Raw genomic sequence first — 22,060 nt, forward strand, 5'->3', positions numbered from 1 at the left:
ATATATTTTCATATTAAAAGGATTTGCCAGTAGATTGTCGACATGATTCATGAAGATGACTGCTTGTCTAGCTTGCTAGCGAAGATTTTGAAAGTATGATGTTGACATGATCAGTACAATCAAAGCTACTGTAGATATAACGTGATGTGACGTAATTGTATCTGTGGCATGACCTTGAGCCTTGGATGGGCACTTCTAATGTAACTCTATGGCAGCACCCAAGAGGCTTGCATTTTAGAGCTCTCCCAGTAGATTTTGTAGTGACATAGTGTCCCAATGAGTGACAGAACACTGAGTCAATCATGGCTCAACTAGAGAACATCACCAACCCCTACACTGGTTGCCACACCACCACAGAAAGCACTGAGCTAGGTCGAAAAGCAAAAAAGAGAATTTTTGTATGCAGATTTATTAATTCAATGATTTGTAAAATATTTGTTTACATTGTTTGCAAACTGATGTGACACGTATTCATACCAAAATAACATGCAAAACAGGCAACAACAACAAAAATGTAACCTGCCTTGAAAGAAGGGGCACCACTGTAAACATCTGCCAGACTGCAACTCAAATCTCTGTTTTACTCTCTTCAGATGTTCTTAGTTGGTCATCATTTATTACCTAGCCTCTCCAGTCTCCATAGCCTGTAATTAGGCCTACACTGCTGATGTAACCTAGTTGACAAGGCTGGAGTTTGGGAAGAGGTTTATTGACAGACACATTCTGTCCCTGTCCTAATCCGTGTGAGTTGACTGGGATCGGGGAAGAGGATATTTGACAGACACCCTTTTTTGTTCTAATCCAATTTCTCACGAGTCAATCCCCTGGAAAGGAAAAAAGATTCAGATCCCGAAAATTTGCTTTATTAGGCTACTTTTGTATTACTGTTGTATAAAGTTAAAGGACACTATTGTATTCATAAAGCTTCCAATTAGGCTTATGATAACAATGTATATGTCCAGCTGGTTGCAGTGAAAACGATGTAACGTAACATTTAAGGAGGCTAATGTCTGTTTGCACTAGAAACATTGTAGGCTAATGTTTTATCGCTTTGTTATTGTAGACAATAACTTACAATAACTACTTCTCAGGCCACTTCTACCATTGGCAAAAACAGACTCCCAATCACGTCAAAAGCTTCGTCATCATTCGGTCAGATGAGATGTGGGAGAAATATTTGCATCCGTCGGTCCATTCCTTCACACGCTCCGCTATTCTTTTAGCAGGGACGTCCTGTTAATTTTCCCCGGTAGACTAAAGGGGATAGGAAATCGGCAGCTTTCTCGCGCTCCCTCTGCCATTTTGAGAAAAACCTTTCGGACTTGCATATTGGGATTTATGCTGTTTTAACTGAAAATAAGAATCATGTCCTGATTGTTGTTCATTCTGGATTTGTGGAGAACGTGAGTATTTTGGATTTCATCGCGAGTTTCCTCTAGCAACTCAATTGACAACTTCCATCTCATTGCTCTTTCAAAGCAACTTAAAAGAAACAAGCAAAGCTACACAATTGCCGATTTCTGTTTTGGGGACAACTTCTGTTAACAACACCGTGCAAAGTTGTCTATTCTATTCAGGGCAAATCGAATCTTAACTATCTTAAACATTTACTTTTCTTGAACAAAATAAGAGTGGAATTTGCTTTATAACGGAATCAGCCTATACATTAACAATTTACCTGAATCTCAGTCATATTATTTGCTGAAAAACTAGTATGGGTAGTCAACCGAGGTAAAGACAGTTTCAGCTTGGATATTCGTGCTTTCAAACCACTTGAGCCACAGACTCCAAATAAATGTAATCTTATTTTCATGATTTGGACATTAATTCGCTTTCCAAAGCTAATAAACATGTGTAAATGTGAGCAGCTTTTTGTATTCCTATTTTAATTAGTTAGGGAGCTTAAACAAAGTACAAACTTCTTTTACTTTGAATTTCAACAACTCATTGGTCATGTGACCTACTTGACTCAAACAAGGTTAAGAATGTCCACTGACTACACTTCTATATTGCACACCTTTTAGCTTGTCCATTTTCATCTTACTAAATTTTACATGAATTTTTCAAAATGTTACATTTCAATAGCTCCTTGGTGATGTGACCTACTGACTTCAAACAAGGTTCAGAACGTACACTCAGTGGGCCTTGACATTGCACACCGTTTAGTTTGTCCATTTATCATTTCACATGTTTTCACATGAATTTTTCAAACGTTCTAATTTCAATAGCTCCTTGGTTATGTGACATACTGGATTCAAACAAGGTTCAGAATGTTCACTCAGTGGGCCCACGCATTGCACACCCTTTAGTTTGTCCTTTCCCCCACCCGCCATTCGCCAGAGCGAGAGACCACAGTTCACGGAGCAAAAAAGTTTGAGTTTGAAATGTGCTCCGCCGCTGCTGAATCGACGGGAGGGGAGACCTTAATCCCCCGCCTGCGCCGGAGCGCAGAGCGGTTGGCTAGGTACCCGGAGCAGCGCAAGGGACCTGGGTGAGATCCAAGCTCTTGATGTTGGATACCGAGACGGGAAGACCCGGTTCACTGGCAACCCCAGATCCCCTTAAGACGTGCCCGACTCACTTGCCCACAGGTGCACCATGTGGCCGTGCCTAACGGGGAAAGGGGGTGTGTAGACAGTCGGGCGCAACCCAGGCGACATGGAGATGCGGGGAACCGAGCTCGGCAGGACCGGAAGCCACCCTCCCGGCCAAGAACCCCGCGCCGATGGAAGGGAGAGGTGGGGGGACCCAGCCCACAGCAGCGTTTTGTTTTTGGAGCACAGCCCCGCGCCGGCGGCTGACAACCCGTTAATGATCCTTCTGCAGGTTCACCTATGGCAATGGTTCCCACACTTTTTATAGTCCCGTACCCCTTCAAACATTTAACCAACAGCTGCGTACCCCCTCTAGCACCAGGGTCAGCACACTTTCAAATGTTGTTTTTTGCCGTCATTGTACACCTGCCACACACACACACACACACACACACACTATGATACATTTATTAAACATTAGAATTAGTCAGTTTTTGTCACAACCTGGCTCATGGGAAGTGACAAAGAGCTCTTATAGGACCAGGGCACAAATAATAATATAATAATCAATCATTTTTCTCTTTATTTAACCATCTTACATATAAAACCTTATTTGTTCTTCGAAATTGTGAACCGAGGTAAAGACAGTTGTATTGGAGAGAGTCTTTCTTAAATCATTTTCCACACAGTCTGTGCCTGTATTTAGTTTTCATGCTAGTGAGGGCCGAGAAACCACTCTCACATAGGTACAGTTGAAGTTGGAAGTTTACATACACTTAGATTGGAGTCATTAAAACTTGTTTTTCAACCAGTCCACAAATCTCTTGTTAACTATAGTTTTAGTTTTGGCTAAAACTATAGTTTTGGCAGGTCGGTTAGGACATCTACTTCGTGCATGACACAAGTAATTTTTCCAACAATTGTTTACAGACAGATTATTTCACTTATAATTCACTGTATCACAATTCCAGTTGATCAGAAATTGACATACACTAAGTTGACTGTGCCTTTAAACAGCTCGGAAAAATCCAGAAAATGATGGCTTTAGATGGTGTCATGGCTTTAGAAGCTTCTGATAGGCTAATTGACATAATTTGAGTCAATTGGTGTACCTGTGGATGTATTTCAAGGCCTTGTAGATTGTAGATCTCCACAAGTCTGGTTCATCCTTTGGATCAATTTCCAAACGCCTGAAGGTACCACGTTCATCTGTACAAGCAATAGTACGCAAGTGTAAACACCATGGGACCACGCAGCCGTCATACCGCTCAGGAAGGAGACGTGTTCTGTCTCCTAGAGATGAATGTCCTTTGGTGCGAAAAGTGCAAATCAATCCCAGAACAACAGCAAAGGACCTTGTGAAGATGCTGGAGGAAACAGGTACAAAAGTATCTATATCCACAGTAAAACAAGTCCTATATCGACATAACCTGAAAGGTCGCTCAGCAAGGAAGAAGCCACTGCTCCAAAACCGCCATAAAAAAGCCAGACTACGGTTTGCAACTGCACATGGGGACAAAGATTGTACTTTTTGGAGGAATGTTCTCTGGTCTGATGAAACAAAAATAGAACTGTTTGGCCATAATGACCATCGTTATGTTTGGAGGAAAAAGGGGGAGGCTTGCAGGTTAAGAACACCATCCCAACCTTGAAACATGGGGGTGGCAGCATCATGTTGGGCTGCAGGAGGGACTGGTGCACTTCACAAAATAGATGGCATCATGAGGAAAGAAAATTATGTGGATATATTGAAGCAACATCTCAAGACATCAGTCAGGAAGTTAAAGCTTGGTCGTAAATGGGTCTTCCAAATGGACAATGACCCCAAGCATACTTCCAAAGTTGTGGCAAAATGGCAACAGAGTCAAGGTATCGGAGTGGCAATCACAAAGACCTGACATCAATCCTATAGAAAATTTGTAGGCAGAACTGAAAAAGCATGTGTGAGCAAGGAGGCCTACAAACCTAACTCAGTTACACCAGCTCTGTCAGGAGGAATGGGCCAAAATTCACCAAACTTATTGTGGGAAGCTTGTGGAAGGCTACCCAAAATGTTTTACCCAAGTTGAACAATTTACAGGCAATGCTACCAAATACTAATTGAGTGTATGTAAACTTCTGACCCACTGGCAATGTGATGAAAGAAATAAAAGCTGAAATAAATCATTCTCTCTACTATTATTCTGACATTTCACATTCTTAAAATAAACTGCTAACCCTAACTGACCTTAGACAGGGATTTTTTACTAGGATTAAATGTCAGAAATTGTGAAAAACTGAGTTTAAATGGATTTGGCTAAGGTGGATGTAAACTTCCGACTTCAGCTGTATATTTACGGCGAGTAAATTGATATTCTGAAAGTAGTTTGAGGGTTGTAAGTCACATGACCAGGGAATTATTGAAATGAAAAAAAATCATGTAAAACCGTGTGAGATTTAAAATGGACAAACGAAAGTGTATGCAATGTGTAGTTCCACTGCGTGTACATTATGAACCTTGTTTGAGTCCAGTAGGTCACATGACCAAAAGCTATTGAAATTAGAAACATTGAAGATGTATGTAAAATTGTGTGAGATTAAAATGGACAAACAAAAGGTTGTGCTACATATAAGGCTACTCAGTGGATATTCTGAACCCAGTTTGAGGGTTGTAGGTCATAAGACTAAGGAGCTATTTCAATTTGAAAGTTAGAAAATGTACACTACTGTTCAAAAGTTTGGGGTCACTTAGAAATGTCCTTGTTTTCCATGAAAACATACATGAAATGAGTTGCAAAATGAATAGAAAATATAGTCAAGACGTTGACAAGGTTATAAATAATGATTTTTAATTTAAATAGTAATTGTGTCCTTCAAACTTTGCTTTCGTCAAAGAATCCTCTATTTGCATCAATTACAGCCTTGCAGACCTTTGGCATTTTAGTTCAATTTGTTGAGGTCATTTGAAGAGATTACACCCCATGCTTCCTAAAGCACCTCCCACAAAATTGGATTGGCTTGATGGGCACTTCATACGGTCAAGCAGCTCCCACAACAGCTCAAAGGGTTGAGATCCGGTGACTGTGATGGCCACTCCATAATATACAGAATACCAGCTGACTGCTTCTGCCCTAAATAGTTCTTGCATAGTTTGGAGCTGTGCTTTGGGTCATTGTCCTGTTGTAGCAGGAAATTGGCTCCAATTTAAGCGCTGTTTACATTTACATTACATTTTAGTCATTTAGCAGACGCTCTTATCCAGAGCGACTTACAGTAGAGTGCATACATTTTTACATACTGAGACAAGGATATCCCTACCGGCCAAGAGTAGACGCTCTTATCCAGAGCGACTTACAGTAGAGCGCATACATTTTTTTAATTATTTTTTTATTACATTTTTACATACTGAGACAAGGATATCCCTACCGGCCAAACCCTCCCTACCGGCCAAACCCTCCCTAACCCGGACGACGCTATGCCAATTGTGCATCGCCCCACGGATCTCCCGGTTGCGGCCGGCTGCGACAGAGCCTGGGCGCGAACCCAGAGACTCTGGTGGCGCAGCTAGCACTGCGATGCAGTGCCCTAGACCACTGCGCCACCCGGGAGACCATCCCGGGTTCCTTCCCCCATGGGAGAACCCTTTTTGGTTCCAGGTAGAACCCGTTTTGGTTCCAGGTGGGACCCCTTTTGGAACCCTTTTTCCAAAGAGTGTATTATGTTTCCATAGCACCTTCACCTTCATTTCTAAGAGTGTTGAGTGTGAGACAGTGCCATCATAATATAGCTTTTGAAAGTAAATAAGCATGTGTGTCATCAGTTACAGAGTTAATACTATAACAGAGTAAGGAGCAAGGACCCGGAATGCGATTTAATGCCTTCCCTCAGGGTTTCCCAATGTCGGTGCTGGGGCCCTCCCTGGGTGCACGTTTTGTTCTTCGCCCCAGCACCACACATCTGATTCAAATAATCAAAGCTTGACAATAAGTTGGTTATTTGAATCAGCTGTGCAGTGCCAGGGGGAAAAAACAAAACGTGCACCCAGATGGGGGGGGGGGGGGCAGAACAGACTTTGGGAAACCCTGCCTTATCTATGGAAAAATAACACTGCTATTTTGAATGAACACGCGGATCATTCCACATCACCATTTCCTTGCCAAGGACTCTTCCCTGGCCCCAATAACAAGAGAGCAGTCCGACATCACGTTTACAGGGCATGGCGTTGCAAAATGGAGTGATAGCCTTCCTTCTTCAAGATCCCTTTGACCCTGTACAAATCTCCCACATTACCACCACCAAAGCACCCCGAGACCATCACATTGCTCCACCATGATTGACAGATGGCGTCAAGCACTCCTCCAGCATCTTTTCATGTTTTTCTGCGTCTCACGAATGTTCTTCTTTAGATTTGTCTGTCCATAACATTTTTTCCCCAATCTTCCTCTGTCCAGTGTCTGTGTTCATTTGCCCATCTTAATCTTTTGTTTTTATCGGTCTGAGATGTGGCTTTTTCTTTGCAAATCTGCCTTGAAGGCCAGCATCCCGGAGTCGCCTCTTCACTGTTGATGTTGAGACTGGTGTTTTGCGGGTACTATTTAATGAAGCTGCCAGTTGAAAAAAAGTGAGGCGTCTGTTTCTCAAACTAGACACTCTAATGTACTTGTCCTCTTGCTCAGTTGTGCACTGGGGCCTCCCACTCCTCTTTCTATTCTGGTTAGAGCCAGTTTGCGCTGTTCTGTGAAGGGAGTACTACACAGAGTTGTACGAGATCTTCAGTTTCTTGGCAATTTCTCGCATGGAATAGCCTTCCTTTCTCAGAACAAGAATAGACTGACGAGTATTCAAACCCACAAATGCTGATGCTCCAGATACTCAACTAGTCTAAAGATGGCCAGTTTTGTTGCTTCTTTAATCAGGACAACAGTTTTCAGCTGTGCTAACATAATTGCAAAAGTGTTTTCTAATGATCAATTAGTCTTTTAAAATGATCAACTTGGATTAGCTAACACAACGTGCCATTGGAACACAGGAGTGATGGTTGCTGATAATGGGCCTCTGTACGCCTATGTAGATATTCCATAAAAAATCTGCCGTTTCCAGCTACAATAGTCATTTACAATATTAGCCATGTCTACGCTGTATTTGGGATGAATTTTATGTTTTAATGGACAAACAAATAGAAATGTCCTTGTTTTAGAAAGAAAAGCTAAGTGACCCAACCTTTTGAACGGTAGTGTATGTAAAATTGTTTGAGATGAAAATGGACAAACAAAAAGTTGTGCAATATCTATATAAGGCTTGTCAGTGGATATTCTGACAGCAGTTTGAGGGTTTTAGGTCACATGACCAGAAAGCTATTGAAATTAGAAACAATGGAAAAATAAAGAACACTTCATGTAAAATCACCTGAAATTAAAATGGACGAACTAAAGGGTGTGCAATGTTTACGGTTAGTGACTGGATGTTCTGAAAATAGTTTGAGGGTTGTAGGTCATAAGGCTAAGGAGCTATTGACATTTGAATATTTAAAAATTTATCGTAAAATCTCATGAGATGCAAATGGACAAACAAAAGGGTGTGTAGGCCCACTGAGTGTACATTATGAACCTTGTTTATGGTGTGTGGGTCACATGACCAAGGCGCTATTGAATTTCAAAAATAAAAATAAATAATTTAAAATAATGTGAGATGTAAACCAACTAAAAAAAGTGTGTGCAATGTGTGTCTATGCCAGCTAGAACCAGTTTCGAAAGTTTTAGGAGTAATGGTTAAAGAGATATTTAAATTAGAAAAATGTTATTTGTCACTATGTTGACGGTCCCTAACTGCTGTTGGTGGACGTAAGGAAAACTACAGGTGAATATCCATCGAATATTCAACCTGAATCTGTATTTACCTCAGTCGAAAGTCATAGTTTCAATGACTAAACAACGAAAACAGGTAAAAAAGCACAGGTAGGATAATTCTCCTTTTGTGACATTGCATCGTTCCTGCCCTGATGTTGAAGCTAGTTTCCTCTGGCTGTATAGGAATGAGTCATGGACGATCACAACACGGTTGAATTTTTACAGAGACCTTTGTACAGTCTGTGTTGGAACAATACATGGCAAAACAACAATTGTCTCTATGCCAGAGTTTCACTGAAAAATGGGCTGCGGTAGGCCTGCAGGCAACATTTTCTCATGTCATTATAGTGAATCTGTCAATCTTAAAACCACTAGGTCAGCGGTCACTCAAGTAGGCGTTCTTGTACACTGGACAGACAGACTTGGCTCATTTCACTCAAAGCAAAAAGTCAGCTATAGCAGAGACTTTTAAATAGGTTGTTCCCACACATAGTGCTTGATTAACATTTATAGGTTGATCAATATAATGGTAGTTGTATTGCAGTTAATTGACAGATGGCATGAAGGAAAATATTACAACTAAATATAGGGGCAATCTGCAGTTGCTACATACATTTTTTTGATTTTTAAAGTAATAATACCTATTGATTATTGAAAACTTATAGATGACACATTAACTTAACTGTCTTACCACATCAGAACCCAAACTATAAGCCTGTTTTACTCCTTTGTTTGTAAATGTAAACAAAAACTCAACACATGGTTCAAACTATAATGTTGATATCATGGATGGTCAGTCCTTCCATCCATAGCGCTATTAATGAGTTTGAGAGTGGTTACATTTCTCCATCCCCATCCCTCAGCTGTTTATGAAGTCAGTGGTGGGGTGTATGCTTTGTTATTGTTTGAAATGCAGATTGGCCCTTTAATCAAGTAATTGATTTGTTCTAATCAAGCCATGCTGATTTAAGTTTCCTGGGGACATCTAGAGGACAGGGTCAGCACAGGGTGAACACAGACATTCACACAAAACATATGCATGCACACACACACAAAACACACACACACACACACAAAACCCCCACACACACAGAACACCCACACATAGAACAGTTTTTGCAAAGGTAGGGACTGTAGTCTCTTTTATTCCCTGTTGAAATGGGTCATCACACAGTTAATTCAGCACAATAGCAGGGGGACTTGCAGTGCACAGTAGCACTTACAGGGGGCATGAATCTCTTGTCACAGCATGGTGTCTTTGATTCCAAATTAAATGGGATATTCTTCTATTAAGAATTCTGTCAAAGTTCTGGAGCAAAACGATATGCTCAAACACTCAGAAAACAGTAGTCTTATAGATCCCGTGTGGCTCAGTTGGTAGAGCATGGCGCTTGCAACGCCAGGGTTGTGGGTTCATTCCCCACGGGGGGACCAGGATGAATATGGATGAATATGTATGAACTTTCCAATTTGTAAGTCGCTCTGGATAAGAGCGTCTGCTAAATGACTTAAATGTAGATATTCATGTAAATTCCACTGAACAAGTTAAATAAGGTCATGATGACAACTTTTAAAGGGGCAATCTGGGATTCGACCTGCCACTTGTTTTGGTAAACACCTGAGTTATGGGGCTTGAGAAATGTAACCACACTCAAATAATGCATATACAGAGCAATGGATGCAAGTAAGAAAATAAATATGTCCGTGACTCAACTCACCTCCCATCACCTCCGTCTGACAGTTTTACAGACTACATAACCAGAGGGTTCTTTATTTAACAAGGGAAGTCACATTGAGGTGGATCTTTTTCTAAATGTGGCTTGTTTGTCACTTACTTTGTTTGTCACTTACTTACTGGGAAATACATGACCTGAAGTGAAAAAGTTCCATAGCCATCGTGTAGGAGCTTTGGTGTTTCCCTGTCTTTATCTTCATCCACTGTCTCTCTCATTTCAAGTCATTATAAAAGGATGATTTATATCATGTGAGACAAACATTACTGGAGAGCGAGCTATCATATGATGCAAACATTATGATCAGATGCTTCTTATTTAGTTATCAGACCACTGAGGAGGCTTGCCCTTACAAAATAGGCTCGTACAGTAAAGGTGGTTTCACAGACACCACCTTTTTAATTTTAGTCCTTGACTAAAAAACTAATTAGGATTAGGTTTAATCTGTGTCTGGGGACAAAGCAATCTAAAAGTTCAGGTTTCAATCATAACTATACTAACATGAGCAACCAGACATGAGTGACATCTACAGTACAGTGTAATCAATGTGGTATATATTGTCTGTGATCCCAGTGACAGTGAGTTGTGTGGGAGCAGCAGAGTAGGCTGGTATTTCCTGTGTGCATGTTGCTCTGTCCCTTAGGAATGATAGGAATGTCCTTCTTCTGCCTCTGCAGATTTATTAACCTTTCATTCCCCCTGCTACTAGCCTGGTGCTGAATCCGTTTGCACTCTCATGGCAACTCCTGCTAGCGTGACAATGCATCTGGGACCAGGCTATTTCTCTGCTCCATCTCTTTGTAACAGGCTGCTGGAGGTGGCAGTACTGTCTGGGAGTGAAATTGCCTGCAGGAGTTCAGTTAGCCTCAATACAAGGTTCTTCTTCCCTAAAAGCCACATTCTGTCATTTCAACAGGCCTGAATCAATGGGATGAATTGAAATAACCATTAAACAGCAGGGATAATGGCAGAATATGGCGTTAAGGCTGATGCACTTTTGAAACCATAGCTCAGTTAGCCTGTAGTCTACAAGGTTCGATCTTTCTTGGAACACTGCTAGATCAAACCACAGTTCAGTCCATAAGACAGAGAGAGAAGCTGAGGGTGAACCATAACAGACATACCTGCCATATCTAACTTCCTTAGTCCTCATTAGAACGACCCAGCTCTCCAGGCCTTGACAGCCCCATTACCATGCTGGGCCCAGTATGTATAATTTGGGCTCCTGAGTGGCGCAGTTGTCTAGGGCACTGCATCTCAGTGCTAGAGGTGCCACTACAGATCCTGGTTCGATTTCGGGCTGTATCACAACCGGCCGTGATTGGGATAGGGCGGTGCACAATTGTCCCAGTGTCGTCCGGGTTTGGCCGGTGTAGGCCATCATTGTAAATAAGAATTTGTTCTTAACTGACTAACCTAGTTAAATAAAAATACAAAAGTCTCAGAGTAGAAGTGCTGATCGGGGATCAGGTCCATGTAATCTTATTCATTAAGACCTAAAAGGCTAAACTGATCCTAGATCAGCATTTCTACTCTGAGACGCTCCCTTGGGCTCCTACAGCCCCTGATCTCCCTCCATAGTTATTTATAGCATGAAAGGAACTTTTCCAGTGCCACTAGTTGTCTTCATACATACTGTAGGCTGTAACCCATTGGCTGTGGTAAATGTAATAGTGGGGGTAGGGAGTTGGTAAGGAGATTGCAGAGTAACTACTGTGCTTAGTTTAATTTTCAGAAGTTAGGCCTGTATCTCTGTGGTGAGGTTGGTGGCTGTGATGGATAAAGATTGAAACCGGTGTTTTGCGTCTGTTGACTGGGAATCAATTGCTAGATTGTATGATGATTACAGCGTGTAATCATTGTGCAATTGTGCTGGGTGAAGGTAGTCTGGCATTGCAAGACATTACAGTATTCTCTAACATGGAAACTTATGACAGCTGGTGTCGAGGCTATGGTGGAGGGCATGGATGACATCAGAGCTCAGGTTAATGTACTAGCCTATATTTCCAAGTTCCTTGTCCCAGATCTGTTAGTGATGTCTTGCAAAACAGATCTGGGACAAGGCAATATTTCCACAGCTCCACCAAATGAATCAACTGCTACCACATAATAGACTATGCAGTAATCATTTTATTAGATTTGGCCACCAGCCGGCTCTTTGGCAGTTAGCCTGGGGATGAGGTTTACAATATATGAGGTGTAACTCATTAAGTCATATGAGTTAAGTAGTAGTGTCTGTGCCCCATATCTCACCAGCTGTTCCAGTGTTCCACAGCCTAGTTATCACAGATGGTTTCATACTGTTGGCGAATAAAGAGTGGTGATTGGTTCTCTGCTCGAGTGCCAGTGACACATTTCCTGAATGCTGCTAAAACTGACTAGAGCAGAGCAGTGTCCTTGTATTCATTAGCAAAACATTTTGCAACAGAAAACGAAAATAGGTATTTCTTATTGGACGAGTCCAAGGAAAGCCTGTGTTTTCTATTTGGCGTAATGAACACTACCCAACCCCTCTGATTCAGTTCTATTCCATCTTCCACATTTCCCACTAGAGCATGGTATTTTCATCCATCACTATCTATGTACAATTTCCAAAACCCTACATTTTATTCCAACTCCAATGTATTCCACTTTTCATCACCTTTGAGTAGGAGGGAGCTGAAGTCCAACACAAATTGAAATCGACCCCAATTCCTCTGGTAGTTGCTGACAGAGCAGAGCTGCACCTCTCTGCCTTTTCATTCAACAAGGCTGCAGCTGTAGCGTTTAGACAGATGTTACTCATCGGTGTCCACTAGCATGTTCAGTGTTTCTATATTTATCCTCTTCAATTCCAGTGGGAGAACACAGGGATTGTGTGTGTGGTTGACTGGTGACAAGACACAGACACCGCAAAGAGCAAGATGTTACTTTCTCCTCCTCTCTAACTTCTTTATGTATTCAGTATTGTTCTCTTGTGTTGGGCTAAATATTACCACATGGCACTATTTGCTGATTTGCCACCAATAAAAGAAACAACCCAACTCGTCAGCTATTGAATAATTCAACCAACAGTCAACTCGCCAGCTATTAAATAATTAAACCAACAGTCAACTCGTCAGCTATTGAATATTTAAACCAACAGTCAACTCGTCAGCTATTGAATATTTAAACCAACAGTCAACTCGTCAGCTATTGAATAATTAAACCAACAGTCAACTCGCCAGCTATTAAATCATTGAACCAACAGTCAACTCGCCAGCTATTAAATCATTCAACCAACAGTCAACTCGCCAGCTATTAAATCATTCAACCAACAGTCAACTCGCCAGCTATTAAATCATTCAACCAACAGTCAACTCGCCAGCTATTAAATCATTCAACCAACAGTCAACTCGCCAGCTATTAAATCATTCAACCAACAGTCAACTCGCCAGCTATTGAATAATTAAACCAACAGTCAACTCGCCAGCTATTGAATAATTAAACCAACAGTCAACTCGCCAGCTATTGAATAATTAAACCAACAGTCAACTCGCCAGCTATTAAATAATTAAACCAACAGTCAACTCGCCAGCTATTGAATAATTAAACCAGTCATGTGGGAAATTTAATGTTGCGGATTGCAACTGCACTGTGTTGGCAGATTTTTATGACACTTTGCAGATTAATCTGAGCCAAAATCCCACTAAATTCTACTAAAAGGAGCCCAAATGTCGATTATGAAAACTGCCCAATCAAATCAAAGTTTATTTGTCACGTGCGCCGAATACAACACGTGTAGACCTTACAGTGAAATGCTTACTTACAGGCTCTAACCAATGGTGTGTGTGTGTGTGTGTGTGTGTGTGTGTGTGTGTGTGTGTGTGTGTGTGTGTGTGTGTGTGTGTGTGTGTGTGTGTGTGTGTGTGTGTGTGTGTGTGGGTAAGTAAAGAAATAAAACAACAGTAAAAAGACATTTGAAAAAAGAGTAGCAAGGCTATATACAGACACCTGTTAGTCAGGCTTATTGAGGTAGTATGTAGGTATGGTTAAAGTGACTATGCATATATGATGAACAGAGTAGCAGAAGCGTAAAAAGAGGGGTTGGCGGGTGGTGGGACACAATGCAGATAGCCCGGTTAGCCAATGTGTGGGAGCACTGGTTGGTCGGGCCAATTTAGGTAGTATGTACATGAATGTATAGTTAAAGTGACTATGCAAATAAGATAAACAGAGAGTAGCAGCAGCAGCGTAAAAGAGGGGTTGGGGGAGGCACACAATGCAAATAGTCCGGGTAACCATTTGGTTAGATGTTCAGGAGTCTTATGGCTTGGGGGTAAAAACTGTTGAGAAGCCTTTTTGTCCTAGACTTGGCACTTCGGTACCGCTTGCCATGCGGTAGTAGAGAACAGTCTATGACTGGGGTGGCTGGGGTCTTTGACAATTTTTAGGGCCTTCCTCTGACACCGCCTGGTGTAGAGGTCCTGGATGGCAGGCAGCTTTGCCCCAGTGATGTACTGGGCCGTACGCACTACCCTCTGAAGTGCCTTGCGGTCGGAGGCCGAGCAATTGCCGTACCAGGCAGTGATGCAACCGGTTAGGATGCTGTCGATGTTGCAGCTGTAGAACTTTTTGAGGATCTCATGCCAAATCTTTTTAGTTTCCTGAGGGGGAATAGGCTTTGTCGTGCCCTCTTCACGACTGTCTTGGTGTGTTTGGACCAATCTAGTTTGTTGTTGATGTGGACACCAAGGAATTTGAAGCTCTCAACCTGCTCCACTACAGCCCCGTCGATGAGAATGGGGACGTGCTTGGTGCTCCTTTTCCTGTAGTCCACAATCATCTCCTTAGTCTTGGTTACGTTGAGGGATAGGTTGTTATTCTGGCACCACCCGGCCAGGTCTCTGACCTCCTCCCTATAGGCTGTCTCGTCGTTGTCGGTGATCAGGCCTACCACTATTGTGTCGTCAGCAAACTTAATGATGGTGTTGGAGTCGTGCCTGGCCATGCAGTCGTGGGTGAACAGGGAGTACAGGAGGGGACTGAGCACGCACCCCTGGGGAGCTCCAGTGTTGAGGATCAGCGTGGCAGATGTGTTGCTATCTACCCTCACCACCTGGGGGCGGCCTGTCAGGAAGTCCAGGATCCAGTTGCAGAGGGAGGTGTTTAGTCCCAGGATCCTTAGCTTGGTGATGAGCTTTGAGGGTACTATGGTGTTGAACGCTGAGTTGTAGTCAATGAACAGCATTCTCACATAGGTGTTCCTTTTGTCCAGGTGGGAAAGGGCAGTGTGGAGTGCAATAGAGATTGCATCATCTGTGGATCTGTTTGGGTGGTATGCAAATTGGAGTGGGTCTAGGGTTTCTGGGATAATGGTGTTGATGTGAGCCATTACCAGCCTTTCAAAGCACTTCATGGCTACAGACGTGAGTGCCACGGGTCTGTAGTCATTTAGGCAGGTTGCCTTTGTGTTCTTGGGCACAGGGACAATGGCGGTCTGCTTGAAACATGTTGGTATTACAGACTCAATCAGGGACATGTTGAAAATGTCAGTGAAGACACCTGCCAGTTGGTCAGCACATGCCCGGAGCACACGTCCTGGTAATCCGTCTGGCCCCGCATCCTTGTGTATGTTGACCTGTTTAAAGATCTTACTCACGTCGGCTACGGAGAGCGTGATCACACAGTCGTCCGGAACAGCTGATGCTCTCATGCATGCCTCAGTGTTGCTTGCCTCGAAGTGAGCATAGAAGTGATTTAGCCCGTCTGGTAGGCTTGTGTCACTGGGCAGCTCGCGGCTGTGCTTCCCTTTTGTAGTCTGTAATAGTTTGCAAGCCCTGCCACATCCGACGAGCGTCGGAGCCGGTGTAGTATGATTCAATCTTAGCCCTGTATTGACGCTTTGCCTGTTTGATGGTTCGTCGCAGGGCATAGCGGGATTTCTTGTAAGCTTCCGGTTTAGAGTCCCGCACCTTGAAAGCGGCAGCTCTACCCTTTAGCTCAGTGCGAATGTTGCCTGTAATCCATGGCTTCTGGTTGCGGTATGTATGTACGGTCACTGTGGGGACGACGTCCTCAATGCCAGTGACTGATGTGGAGTATTCCTCAATGTCATCGGAAGAATCCCGGAACATGTTCCAGTCTGTGATAGCAAAGCAGTCCTGTAGTTTAGCATCTGCTTCATCTGACAATTGTTTTTATAGACCGAGTCACTGGTGCTTCCTGCTTTAATTTTTGCTAGTAAGCAGGAATCAGGATAGAGTTGTGGTCGGATTTACCAAATGGAGGGCGAGGGAGAGCTTTGTACGCGTCTCTGTTTGTAAAGTACAGGTGATCTAGAATTTTCTTCCCTCTGGTTGCACATTTAACATGTTGATAGAGATTTGGTAGAACTGATTTAAGTTTCCCTGCATTAAAGTCTCCGGCAACACTAACTGTAGGAGAGGTCTCTTAGACAGAATGCTCACTAGGGGGGATTGTGAGGTTATGTATTGGTGTAAATAAGAGATGCCTGATACAGTATATTTCATAGCAAATGCACCAATATATAATACCTGCCAGAGGAGGCTGGAGGGAGACGCTATTGGAGTCCGGGCTCATTGTAATGGCTGGAATGGAATTTTATAGAACGGTATAAAACACATCATGCATATGGAAACCATATGTTTGACTCTGTTCCATTAATTCCATTCCAGCCATTACAATGAGCCCGTCCTCCTATAGCTCCTCCCACCAGTCTCCACTGATACCTGTAGATTCTACAGAAAAACATTGTATGCTGTTACTCTGTATGTTCTAATCTATGACAATGTTCTGTTCAGCTTTTCAGCAGGGAAGGCCTCTGTGGTGGAGTCTGAGGATAACGTCAACAACAGAACCAGGAAGTACTGACTTGAACCTGGATGCCAAAAAACCACAGCCATGTGCTCCATGAACAATCCAAACTGGGTGACCTTCGAGGATGAGTGTACTACATCTACGTCCCCTTCTTTTGCCTCAACACCCCTGAAGATCCCAGGGAGTGGGACAACGTTGGCCTTAACACCACTGAAGTCACCAGGGGCAAAGATAGGGTCACCCCCTTCCTATGCCTCTACAGCCCTGAAGACACACCCAGGTAGTGTGACAACGACAGGGTTAAAGACAGTCCCCCGTCCCAATGGCCTAAAGCTGGTACTGCCCCCATTGGGAGATCCATCCTGGAACTTCAGCAGTTCCCTTGAATTCAGCTCCCCTCCAATGCATTTTAACATCAATGGAAGTTCCTGTGTGCCCTACAACACTCCTTTCTGCACGCCGGTAAGGGAGGCTCCTCCTAGCAGTGCATTACCTTTCCATTGCAGGTCCTGGGATCAGCACGACTTCTTCCGTAGTTTCTCTAGTTCTGCCTCTGCCACCATGCATTCTTCTTCTCCCCCAGGCCTAGACCAGGCCACCCACACAGGCACCACCCCACATCCCCAGAGTGACGTCTCTGTCTCCGATGGCCCCGGTCCCTTCCCCTCCTTCCAGGGGGACCCGGGGCATTTCAACCCATTCTGGGAGGGGGCTGGTGGGCATAGCATGGACTCTGGGAGCTCCTCTTCCGACTCTGAGGGTGGAGGTTCTAGTCTGCCTCGCTTCTTCATCCAGCCGAAAGACAGCAACGATCCTCCTCGACCAGACCACCTCCAGAGCTCCTACTCCTACATCTGCCACAAGCTGGAGGGCCTGCGGGCCGAGGAAGACAATGACACAGAGGAAGGAGTAGGGATGGATAGAGGGGGAAGGAGAGGAGTAAGAGACAAGGAGGACGTCAGGGAGGGACCATCAGCAGCCTTTGTCTCTCACAGTCTGTTCCGTAGCAAGAAGAGAGACGGCTGGTCTTTAATGCTGAGGATCCCAGAGAAGAAAAACCGAATGTCGTCCCGACAGTGGGGCCCCATTTACCTGCGTCTGCTGTCTGGAGGCGTGCTCCAGATGTACTATGAGAAAGGACTGTAGAAGCCCTTCAAAGAGTTCCAGCTGCAGCCTCACTGTAGGTTGTCAGATCTCAAGCTGGAGAGCAACGGAGAGCCTCGCAAGATCCAGACAGTGAAGGTGGAGCACGTGTCTTACACAGAGAAGAAGCGCTACAACCACAAGGTAAGAGGGCATTTTACTTTTTTTAAATCACTTTTTTATAAAAAACATGTTTTTAGCTTGGCGTTTAATCAACAATGCATAAAGTTTGATTTGATTTGAAGCTGGAGGTGTCCCACGAGGCTGAGGTGGAGCAGCTGCTGAAATTTGGAACCACGGAATACGGCGACATGGAGGATCTGTTAGAGACCATGGAGGAGGAGATTCTTAGGCTGACTCCGCCCCTGTCACAAAAACGGCACTACGAGGAACAGGAGATGACACTGCAGATCACAGACCACCTCTGGGTGCAGCTGGACAAGGTACATTTACTTCTTCTTTCACTACCATACAACTACTGTAAGATAGCACACAGTCTCTTCAGGAAATGTACCTAGTAGTTAGTGTAGTTCATTGGTATTTCAGCATTATTACAGGTCGTTATTAAAAACTCATGAATTACTTGCTGTTACTTATTATATACAAATTGAAAGCCTAAATAAGAAGGTAATACATTTCTATGAATGTCTTTTGCTAAAATCATTCACAAAAATGACTCCTTACCTCCTGTTTTTGACATATTGCATGCTCCTTGGGGATCCTTTTTTTGCCACTCGAACTCTCATTGACTAAAATCTTAAAATACATTTTAAGAACGGTGTGGTGATGGATCGGGCAGCCATGACAAGGATCCACTGCCTGGCGTTCCTCAACGGACCAGGGGAGTGTTTCCTGGCTCTCAACGACCTAGGGCTCCTTCGCTTCGACGCCAGCTACGGCTCTGGCTCTGAGGAGGTTGGGTGTTAGTTTCTTAACACACATATCAACACATACATAGAATTTAGCCTGCATATCAAAAGACAACACAATTAGTAGAATCATCCAGGATGACACAAAAAGGTTGACTTAGGTCTATTTCAATTGTGGTCCTTTAATTTCCATTGTGGTCTTTCAGGATGACCTCCTTGAGGGCTGGATGGAGATCAGTGACTGCCACTTCCACAAGTGCATCAATGACTTGGAGTTCCACAGGTCCCGGCTGCTCAAGTTCTCTCCTCCGGACGCCTGTAGAGTAGAACTGATGCGCTACAAGACGTTAGCCCTGGGAAGTACTAACCTACCGTTCTCCGTCAAAGCCGTGGTGACTGTCCAAGGGGCCTACGTGGAACTCCAAGCCTTTCTCAACATGTCAGCCGCCTTCCCGTCATTTACCGGAGTGTCGGAGACTGAGCCACTCTGCGAGAACGTTCTGATCCGTTTCCCGGTACCGGCGGACTGGGTGAAGGTGTCACGTACTGTGACGTTGCTACGACGGAAATCCCTGACGGCCAGGATAAACCGGAACGCGTGTCTGGGGACAGTCAGTGCTGTTGAATCACAGCCGGTCATGCAGGTTACCGTGGGGACAGTCAAGTATGAGAATGTGTACTCGGCCATGGTGTGGAGGATCGACAGACTGCCTGCTAAGAACATGGGTAAGGACTAAGAGGAATAGTCTGGCTGTCTTTGATGATCGATTGATGATGTTCTATTGATAATCCCTGTTTGTATGGAATGCTGGCTTATTCTGATTTGGCTTGATTTTACATGTTACATTTACCGAAACATGTTTCAATATAGGCTATGTTAAAATGTAACTTATGTTCCCTAATCAGTTTAGCTAAAATACATCAACTCTTTATAGTATTAGGGTTTGTTATACTACAGCTTGGCTAAATAAATACTAAATCCTGTTTGCATTGTGCCAGAGGATGGAGACCTGTATCTTTCAGATTCTGCTCATAGTGCTCCCCCAAGTGGTAGAAACTACACAATCTCCCTTTTCCCTCTCACAGCAGTAGAAAATCCCCATACCTTCTCCTGTAAATTAGAGCTTGGTTCAGATCAGGAGATCCCCACTGACTGGTATCCGTTTGTCACGATGGAGTGTGAGATGGTGGGGGCCGTGGTCTCACAGACCAGAGTGACGTCACTGGGCACAGACAGTGACGTTCAGCCTCAGAAACATGTCACCGGTAGGACCCACTATCATTGTCAGGTAAGGGCTGAGATATTATTATATTAGATAACAAGTTTAATATCTATAATGTTTTGTATATATAATGCTGTTTAATATCTATAATGCTGTTGTTGATCTTATTTTTGTTAGTTCCAAAGCAGAATCATGATTTGCGACTTATTAGGGGAACTTGGTATATATTTAATCCAACACAAAATATTGTCTGATATAGCGTAGTTATTACTGTGACACCAGCTGACAAGGTTGGTCCCATACTGTCGTCTAGCAAACTCTTCTATCGTTGTCCTGCTCCACTGGGCACACACTGGTTGAATCAACGTCGTTTCCACGTCATGTCAATCAAATGATGTTGAACCAACGTTGAAAAGATGTTGAATTGACATCTGTGTCCAGTGGGGCCATAGGGGGTATTCCATAATGAAACTAAACCATATTGGTCTGTCCTTTTTATAGGTGGAAATTGAGAAGAAGTGGATTGAGACAGAAGCACAGGGGCAATCAGGCTGCACACCACAGTAGTGATGATGATCAAGCTTACAGGATCAAGTCTCACATTACCATACTTCCAAGTCTCGTTCATTGTGAGGAAGCCTTCGAATCGAGACTATACACAGGATGCTTTGATACAAGGACATCTTTAAAAGTGACATAACCTACATGTGGCTGATGAACACTTGTTTTTATATTGTATGTTCTTTATGGGCTCCCGAGTGGCGCAGCGGTCTAAGGCACTGCGTCTCAGTGCTAGAGGCGTCAGACACCCTGGTTCAAATCCAGGCGGTATCACAACCGGCTGTGATTTGGAGTCCCATAGGGCCCAGCATCCTCCGGGTAGGTAGGGTGTCATTGTAAATAAGAATTTGTTCTTAACTGACTTACCTAGTGAAATAATAAAGGTTAAAATAAAATCTAAAGGTACGTCTTATCACCTATAAGGCTGACATTCCATGATATTGTTTGGCCCTGTTGTATCCCTGTATGTATGGATATTGTCATGTTATAACCTAGCCTGGGTGCCAGACATGACAATTCTGTAAGGAGTTGGCAATAGAGCTGAAACAGTCTGGCAGCCAGGCTAGGTGTAACCTACATAGAGCAATCGAAGTAGCCTACAAAAAAACAATTATTATTATTGCAGGAACGAAGAACCCAACACACAGCCCTACCATCACAATGCACTTTACAGTTCTCTCAGAAGATGATTTACTGACAGGAGGTTGCAGAAGCGCTTTATAAAAGAGGAAATACCTTGTAGACATTTAACACACTCACAGGGCCAGTTTCCCAGTCACAGATTAGGCTAAGCCTTGTCCTGGACTAAAAAGCACTTTCAATGGAGGTTCTCATTGAGATTGCTTTACAAATCAAATCAAATCTTATTGGTCACATACACGTGTTTAGCAGATGTTATTGCGTGTGTAGCGAAATGCTTGTGCTTCTAGCTCCGACAGTGCAGTAATATTTAACAAGTAATATCTAACAATTACACAACATGTACACACAAATCTAGTAAAGGAATGGAATTAAGACTATACAAATATATGGACGAGCAATGTCAGAGCGGCATAGAATGAGATACAGTATATACATATGAGATGGGTAATGCAAGATTGGTTGTTAGTCCAGGACAAGTTGTTAGTCCTCAATCTGTCTGAGAAACTACCCCATAGTGTTTAGGCTTATTTCCCAAAACTATTTGGAATGTATTTTCAATTTTAAGGAAAAATTGGGTAATTATATAAAATGTTGATCCCCTAATTTGTTGTTTAGCTAGTTAACCATGGCCTTTTTGCACAGCTAAGCATGCAAGCTCTCATCTCTTATTTTCCCATAGGTCAATATCATTGTAGTATGGTTATGTAATCCTAGAAATGCAGGAATGGTCTT

General features: G+C 43.2%; 1 protein-coding gene across 1 annotated transcript in view; it reads left to right on the forward strand.

Annotated features, from left to right (window-relative positions):
* The first annotated feature begins 1,194 nt into the window (after positions 1-1,194).
* The window catches only part of LOC139571465 (stonin-1-like), a 31,470-nt gene continuing 10,604 nt past the window's right edge, over positions 1,195-22,060 (forward strand). Inside the window, 6 exon segments of the mRNA XM_071394359.1 lie at positions 1,195-1,403; positions 16,875-18,177; positions 18,279-18,476; positions 18,808-18,948; positions 19,109-19,628; positions 19,989-20,191. Coding sequence (XP_071250460.1) covers positions 16,975-18,177; positions 18,279-18,476; positions 18,808-18,948; positions 19,109-19,628; positions 19,989-20,191 — 2,265 coding nt within the window. The 5' untranslated portion in view covers positions 1,195-1,403; positions 16,875-16,974.

The sequence above is a fragment of the Salvelinus alpinus genome, chromosome 3, assembly GCF_045679555.1.
Source record: "Salvelinus alpinus chromosome 3, SLU_Salpinus.1, whole genome shotgun sequence".
Classification (NCBI taxonomy): domain Eukaryota; kingdom Metazoa; phylum Chordata; class Actinopteri; order Salmoniformes; family Salmonidae; genus Salvelinus; species Salvelinus alpinus.